Source organism: Anopheles aquasalis, chromosome 3 (assembly GCF_943734665.1).
Source record: "Anopheles aquasalis chromosome 3, idAnoAquaMG_Q_19, whole genome shotgun sequence".
NCBI lineage: Eukaryota > Metazoa > Arthropoda > Insecta > Diptera > Culicidae > Anopheles > Anopheles aquasalis.
This window is the reverse complement of record NC_064878.1, coordinates 43,941,564-43,944,063: the sequence shown is the minus strand read 5'-3', so window position 1 is coordinate 43,944,063 and position 2,500 is coordinate 43,941,564. Positions and strand designations below refer to the sequence as shown.

At 49.1% G+C, this 2,500-nt stretch overlaps 1 protein-coding gene across 8 annotated transcripts in view; it reads right to left on the bottom strand.

Annotated features, from left to right (window-relative positions):
- LOC126578736 (SH3 domain-binding glutamic acid-rich protein homolog) overlaps positions 1 to 2,500 on the bottom strand; it is a 14,474-nt gene that overhangs the window by 5,072 nt on the left and 6,902 nt on the right. For all 8 annotated transcript variants that reach the window (XM_050241597.1, XM_050241595.1, XM_050241594.1 and 5 more), the window contains exon 3: positions 1 to 62. This exon is cut by the window's left edge and continues 355 nt beyond it. In XM_050241597.1, coding sequence (XP_050097554.1) covers positions 1 to 62 — 62 coding nt within the window. The remainder of the gene's footprint in view (positions 63 to 2,500) is intronic.

The window sequence follows — 2,500 nt, the reverse complement described above, 5'->3', positions numbered from 1 at the left end:
ACACTGTACTCGATCTGTTTGCTGTCCAATATTAATGCGACACGTTGCTGACGTTTTTTCACCTAGAAAGGGACAAGAAGCGAAGAGGGGAAGCCGTTAGAATAGGATAACGGTATTTGGAGCATTAAAGAGCCTCCCCAAAACATTAAAAACTCAACCAGCAGACCACTTCATATTGGCTTATATGATATCCCTAATAAATGAGCTCGTTGAAAGCTCGATATTCTGCTAGTCGCATTCTTCGCTCTTCCGCATTAGAATTCTTCCATCCTATTGCTGTTTGTTGCTACATCACCCTAAGTACCGGTCATTTGTTCTGCCACTTCTGCCGGCCACTCGTACCATCTGCTTGCTTTCGCGTTGGCCCCACGAGATCCGCAAGAAATTTACTAATCGTTGTGTACTAATATTTCACCGAGAACATCGTCCGTGTCGGCCGGCCGTCGTGTCATTCAAGAATGTGTTGGATCGTCGTAAGCCACCCGGGCTTACCTCATGGACAGCATGACGATTAATCAAACGCATTACCGACGAAACCAGCGCTACCAAACCATCCGTAACAGCTTGGCCACTGCGCTACGCGTCTTCTGGCAAGGACTCGGCCAAACATCCACCGATGGATGGAAACCTGATCTTCCGTGTGCCTTTCTACCAGAAGATCATTCTGTAATTGGTGTGTACAGCACGTCAACGACGACGACGACGCTGTGGTCAGATTTATCGGCCATAATATTTCCGATTCACCGATTAATCGTAATTCAACCAAGCTCACACCACCCGACACCTTCACTACGTGCCGTGCCGTCGATGGAAGGAAGCGCTATTTTTGCATATCCATCGCCGCATACGCCGCAGATGATGTTGATGTGCGCGCTGCTGCTGCTACAGATCTCCCCTCGCACATATCGGCGAGTCGCGCTTCTCATTCTCAATCAACTCCCATCACTCTCAGCTGGTAATTGCTGCAAACGGCCAACGGATACAACCACTTCTCCTACAAACTGATGCTCGGACGGCGGGGGTGGTGAGGACAGAGAAAAGTAAAAAAGTAAAACATCCTCGCTACTCTCGCTTCTGTGGCCATAATTCGAGAAACAGGAAAACAAAAAAAAAAACAACAGAGAATCCTTTTGAGGTGCGCGCGAGCTGTTTCATAATACTAACGCAAGGCGGAGCAGTTCGGTAGGTTGACGAAATGGCGCGCGCCTGGCCTGGCCTGCCCTGTCCTGCCCTGACGTCTTCTAGTACTGCAGCAGCAGTGCTTGCGCTTGCGTGTAGAAATCGAACGAACAGATCTCTTTCACAGACTCGGGGGGCGCACCCGCAGATCGTTCGTGTGTTTTGCAAAATCACTAAAAATACAGACAGACCGTCGTTTGTCGTCGTCGTCGTCGTCGTCATCCCCGAATGTTGGTGCTAGTGATCGCTGTGTCGCTGTCGCTTCACTCATTCGCTCGACGATCAGCAAACTTTCCTCTGAATCTCGTGCGCCTCGTGCATTGCCACAACAGCAACAACCAGTCGACGCAATTCCACCACCACCGAGCATGATCACAAATTATGATCACTGCATGCTGCTGCTTCATCTGGACCCCAAACAAGGAAGGCGGACGCTTGTACCACCATTTCCTCAGAACGAACGCCAGCCGTGCCTGTTCGCTTCATCATGCAACATGCGCCTGATGATTGAATTCGCTTGCGCGCGAGTTGGGAGCTCCCTGATAGACCCCACGCTACAGAGGTTTACCATCTGCTCTTTCCGCTCCCCTAAGGGGCGACACATAATCCTCGTCCCCGTCCGTGTTTTGTGCGCGATGGATAAAATTAGAAATTAGATCTTCCTTCTCATTCGCAGCACATTCGAGATTCGGGTCTTTGCAATCGGCTAGAGTAAACTAAAATGAAAGAGGGAGAGGGAAGTTGATATCATGATCTACAGGGACGATTGGATGACGGCGGAAGTAGTCAATACAAGGACGGGTGTCAAAACTTCCGCAACTTCCGAAGAAGATCGGATGGTGCTCGTGTGAATGTGCATTACACCATCCGAGCGAGCACGAAAGGGGGGTTTGGCTGATTACGATCGATGTTCGATCGGTCGGAACCCGATTTCGTAACATTTACCGTTTACTGTGACGACACTGTGTTTGGATAGGTCCGCGATCAACACGATCAATCGTTGATAGTTGCTAGGTTTAGCTTAATAAAAGTAAAAAAATATCGTTCCAACGAGAGTCTCAATGAGAGAATGTGGGGGTTCTCTGGTGCGCATGATCCTTGACAGTGCGACCGACCGACGGGATTAATTATGCCAGCTACATACCGCCGTAACGTCTCATTGAAAACCATCTTTATGGTCCCGAAACCAGTCAGTGACCAATCGCAGCGTGGCTGTGGGGACATAAATCTCTTCATAACAAACGGCCATCTAAGCATCCTTACGTTTATTTGCCATTGAGCGTCCGTAAATACTTAGTTGAAGAGATTGTACGGTCTATAC